We start from the raw sequence: 5,286 nt of genomic DNA, 5'->3' as shown, positions 1-5,286 counted from the left end.
AGGCAGAAATTTAAAAAATGGTGGACTTCCCCTTTAAGTTACAACAACAGCTCTGAGATAAACTCACGTAGCTCACGCGAATACCGCGCGCTGCCTGAACCCGCAGAGAGGCCTCGCTTGCACTTTTTCTTGCACGCCAAATCAGACCAGCAGCCAATCATAACACAGGAGGGGGAGGGGGCGTGGCTCCGCCCAGTTCTCCCCATCCGCCCCTCCCCCTGCCTCTTCTGGAGCGTGGTGTTGATTTTTTTTGTTTAGCGCCCGTATTCGGGAGGACGCTGCGCCCATTGGCGAGCCGCGTCCTGCGGTCGGTTGGTTCGCTTTCGACGCCCCCGCCGTGTGAGCGTGCGCTAATGAGCGTGTAGCCAATGGCAGCGCCGGAGGGGCCGGGTTTGTGCGAACACGGGTGAAAAGACACGCCCCTTTTCGCTCTCCTTCGATTCTCCGCCGCTCAAGAGATGCATATAATCCCCGAGTTGACCCAGAAAGCAATCTCCCGTATCAGGGACAGCAGCGGAACGAGCAGACGGCCTGCTTACGTCCCTGAAACCAACACTTTTACTGAAGGATATTGCAGACGACAGGAGAAAGAGAAGGAGAAAGAGAAGGAGAAGGCGTCCATTAAAGGGAATAAGAAGATACACCCGTATACAGGTACGTGTATTCTGAGTATACATGTCTTTGTGCTCAGCTGACCAGGTTAAAGGGCCAGTGCTTCTTCTTTTATGTGGTCTTTTCTATAATAGTGCAGCGGTGCTGGCTTTATTGCTGGGTGTCTCAGTTTAAAATAACCTGCACATTGTTTTTGTACAGCTTGTCAAACTCTTTGTCCATGCAGCCTTTATTTCCCCCTTTTTTATTATTAAAATGATTTGAGGACCTGCAAAGCTTTCAAAACTTGGTAGAAGAAGCAAAAAAAGGGGGAAATAGGACGATGAAACAGAATGCATAAGAAAATATTTACAATTCTAATGAAACGAGAGTGTTGCAAATAGTCGAAGGTGAAGTGATAAAATAGACAATAAATGAGAGCTAAGGTGAAACAGCTACAGCCAAGAGTTGTGCAAACAGCTTTTCTGCTGTCAGATAAGCCTTTAGGTGCTGCTCAGATGCCTTAATAAAGGCTACGAGGCTTAGAGTTTGAATGTCTAGATTTATGAATGAGAAGTGCGGCTCTAAGTGTTTTAACCAAGAAGGGTTTGAGAGAAATCTTCACACTTTAAAACTAAAATTAGACCTTAAACTTTCCCCCCCTCGTAAGAGTGCTAATGAGGGTCCACCAGGCTGGAGATTTAAATGAAGATGCCTCCAGTGGGTTAAAGGAGAAGCCCAGTCAGCAGAGAAGAAAGAGGAAGATAAATCTTTTGTTTTGTTTGTTTCTTAAGGCAGCTAGAACCTCAGATCACCCCGGGTTTCTCTCCATGAGAGCTGGAAGAGCGATTTAAGAGTAGTTTAGACAGCAGAGTTGAGTAGGTCGCCCTATTATTACCTTCACTGAGAGCCTGCATACTGTAATAAACTCACAACGTCATGTAAGTCTGAATGAACTGCATGCAGTGCACATGTTCCATTATAAAAATGTAGAGGAGAGTATCATCAACCCGTCTAGACCCCCGATCTGTATCTCTTTCAAGGGGGCTTTGTTTGCCGAGCACTTTGTCTGGGGATCGGGCTGATATTTGTTTTGATGCTCCCAGAGGCTCCTGACTGCATTGTTTTCTCCGCAGAGGGCCGGAGCTCTCACACCTAGGCTTTGTCTCGGTCAGCTGCACATTTGCAGTGGGCTTAAAGGCGAGTCTTTTAACAGGAACCACTGGATAGGCCCATTGGAATCCATTCACAAGTTGTTTGTAAGGCTGAACGATTAATCGCTAAATTGAGCTGCAGTATTAATCCTGTCCTACACTGTCTTAAATGGGGATATTTAACCTGACTTGCTTGTGAACTGGCAGTCTGGCACATGACATTCAAGCCCAAAATGCATGAAAATGCCTGGACTTTAAAGGAGAAATCCAGTTTCTTTCCAAAAGTGTTCGTGATTCAGTATTTGAGATGTGTGAAATGCTTCTGTGGACTGTAGTTTCTTTAGGAATAGTCCTTGGATGTGAAAATCTGACCTAAGAAAGAAAAGTATTCACTTAACTCAGTTAACTCAGTTCCACCAATTCCACCATTTTTTTAAAATGCATGTGTAATTCAATCATTCATATGTAAACAGAGAGATCCAGAGTGGTTTGGTGTGAAATGGTTCAGATGTCTTTACAGTGGTGGTGATAGGAACCAGGAACCAGGACATTTTATTTACTATCCAGAACCACCAGTGAACCTACACTTATTATTTGCCAGATTTACCACTAAAATAAGTTTTCTTTGGAGACTATTTTGCCTCACAGCCCCCTGCATGTATTTCTCCACCATGAATGGATGTGAAGAATTACATTTTAGGCCAAAATATTTTCTCCAAACTATCAAAAAAAACAATATCATAACCTTTTCATGTAAAACGTTCCTCCCCTCCTCCATGAATAGATAAAAATGCATTTTAGTCATAGAAAACTATCATATAGCAGATGTTTTAGACATCAGGTTCAGTATCCATTTCATGTCATTCATTTTTATGAGGTCTTTTATGACATCTGGTTCCTCTCGCCACCACTGTGAATGGTTCTTACTCAGTAAGTTTCTCTACACTGCATCGTCTCACTTCAGACCACTCTGAATGAGCCTTAATGATGTAACTGTGCAGAAATCAATGGAATTCCCTTTTGGTTTATAGGAAAAATTACCCTTGTGTAATGCAGATGAGCTGTACAGGGTGTTAAATTCCCAGATTCTAGCAGGGAAAGTGTAAATTCTGGCGAGTCAGGACATTCCACTCCTGAGCTCATTTACATTGAAGTAAGTAAAACAGGCTCAGTCAGCTGGTGTGTCAGGAATTGTTGCATTTTTTTCCGCTTCCCTTTGCTGACACTCCTGCACTGTTTTCACAGAATCGCTCCCAAGCCATGGCTGATCACATGATGATGCCCATGACTCACGGCTCTGCCGGCGGTGGCCTGCACGGGTTCCGCATGGGAATGAACGGCCATCCTCAGCACGCGGGCCAGCCGGGCCTGCGCAGTCTTCCCAACGGGCAGCTGATGCACTACAGCAGGGGCCCGCAGGGGTCCATGGAAGCGGCCATGAGGCCGCGGCCCGGGATGGGGCCGGTGATGAACGGCCAGGTCGGCGGTCAGATGGGGAGCGCGCACCACCACCACCAGATGCAGACGGGTGGCATGATGTACGGAGGCGCCAACCAGCAGCAGGGGGCGCACCTTCAAGGGCACCACATGCACCCGCAGAACCCCCAGCAGCACCCGCAGCAGTACATGGGCGGAGGAGGTCTGAGCCCATCTCAGCAGCTCATGGCCAGCATGCACCTGCAGAAACTCAACACGCAGTACCACGGGCTTCCACTAGGGCCCGGCAGTGGACACCACATGGTGAACGGGGCCCAGTACAGGATGGGTCCGGGCCAGCTGGCGGGGATGCAGATGGGCATGGGTGGGCCAGCGCTGGGCCTCAACGTCATGGACACGGACTTGATCGACGAGGAGGTTCTCACGTCTCTTGTGCTGGAACTGGGTTTGGATAGGGTTCAGGAGCTCCCCGAGCTCTTCCTGGGCCAGAACGAGTTTGACTTCTTCTCAGACTATGTGTGCAAGCAGCAGCCGAGCACGGTCAGCTGCTGAGCAGCCGGTTAGTAGTGGACTTCATTATCTGCCCAGTCAGCAAAGAGCAGAGTCGGGTTGGTTGCTCATACAGTGCTGAGGACGCTGCAAGAGAAGAGAAGAGAAGAGAAGCCAACCTTTCTGGTCCCGAGTGGCTGTGTCCGTCTGTGAAGTTCTATATACTGTAGTATGCTCTGACCTGACCCGTTTGCTGTCGAATGACCTGAGAAGGAAGAAGTGTCCCTCGTAAATGTCACTGAGCTGACCTTTTTTTATATTATTTCAAAGTGTGAGGTAGCAAGGCCTTGTCTTTTCCCCTGGTTTAATGATGTAGCTCTGCCAAACCAGGGTTGAATGTAACCTCGCTTCATGGGAAAAGAGCCCTGCGTAGAACAACGCATAGGCTGCCTTGCCTCCCTGGGGGCACCCACGTACGCTCAAAGGCATTCAACATCTGAAATATACTTACTTATGACGACCACCAAAAAAAAAAAAAGTGGACATGAGCTCAGATGACCTAAAAAGTCTGCTTCCAGAGGCTTGAGTAGAGTATTTTGTGTGTATTGAAGGCTGGTACTTCAAACTGCTATATTCTCTCTAAAATCCATTGCTCTAATTCTTTAAAAAGCCGATAGTGGAGCCGGGTTCTAAAAATGTCATTTTGCTCAGTGCTACATTGTTTATTTGGTCATTCCTCTCGCTAAAGTCCATTATATCGAGATAGCATTAGCGCTAGCAACACATTAATCACGGTTAGCATACTTTAATGTTTTCTACTTCAACTGAATGAAACCAAATCAACTGGCTGGCACTTGCGTGTCGAGCGTTCACTGCAGGCTGTCTCTCTTTATGCTCACAGAGGTAGAGAGAAACAGCTCAGAAAGCACTGGAATGTCTTATTAGCTTCTTTCGCTAACTGCTGAGCTCCTCCGCTCTCCGCTGGTTAGTCACAGCTCCAGGACTGCCTTAATCAAGCAGCATTACTTTTTTTTCTTTTCTTTGTGTTTCTTTACAGAATACTGATACTGGTACTTCTGCTTAAGTGGACGAGCATGGAAGCTTCGCTCCACGTGTGTCACGCTAGGCTATTTCTGGGAAAATAACAGCTAATAGGCGCACTGAGGGGGAAACACGTCAGTTCCTTTTGACGTCCGCTTGTATGTTTGTGGTCATGGTCAGTAGATGTCTTTAGAATGTCACTATACTGTGAATAACTTGAACTTGAGTTTGAGAATACAGTGCCACTGTGTAACGTCCCTTAAGCCACATTTTTTTGCTGAGTGATATCTCGTAGCAAGCCGCTAAGTAGGTGAGGACGGCAATACTTTGTTCTGTTGCCACCTCTGTCTAGATTAACCTGAATGTCAGTCCTTGAATTATTATTTGGCCACAATCGCCGCTTCATTATAGGTTCTCATGCCTACAGGCTGGCGCGGAACGGCCGGGCGCTCCCTCTTTCCCTGTTTATCTGCTTACGTTGCAGTTCCATTTAAATTACACACACGCTTCCTCTTAATCGAGGTCAGCGTGCCCGGCCTCCCCAGCGGCCACATAATTGCAAAATGGATATGTT

General features: G+C 47.0%; 1 protein-coding gene across 1 annotated transcript; it reads left to right on the top strand.

Annotated features, from left to right (window-relative positions):
* The first annotated feature begins 452 nt into the window (after positions 1 to 452).
* On the top strand, positions 453 to 4,296 carry cited4a (Cbp/p300-interacting transactivator, with Glu/Asp-rich carboxy-terminal domain, 4a). Its single transcript, XM_036562581.1, has 2 exons — positions 453 to 654; positions 2,991 to 4,296. Exon 2 carries the CDS (start codon positions 3,006 to 3,008, stop codon positions 3,732 to 3,734), a length of 729 nt encoding a protein of 242 aa, XP_036418474.1. The 5' UTR covers positions 453 to 654; positions 2,991 to 3,005; the 3' UTR covers positions 3,735 to 4,296.
* The last annotated feature ends 990 nt before the right edge of the window (positions 4,297 to 5,286 follow it).

This window comes from Colossoma macropomum, unplaced genomic scaffold, assembly GCF_904425465.1.
Source record: "Colossoma macropomum unplaced genomic scaffold, Colossoma_macropomum, whole genome shotgun sequence".
Taxonomy (NCBI): domain Eukaryota; kingdom Metazoa; phylum Chordata; class Actinopteri; order Characiformes; family Serrasalmidae; genus Colossoma; species Colossoma macropomum.
This window is presented reverse-complemented; position numbering and strand designations above follow the sequence as displayed.

Bases quoted from the DNA above. Each gene is read 5' to 3' on its own strand.
- cited4a (XM_036562581.1), top strand. From the start codon at position 3,006: ATGGCTGATCACATGATGATGCCCATGACTCACGGCTCTGCCGGCGGT.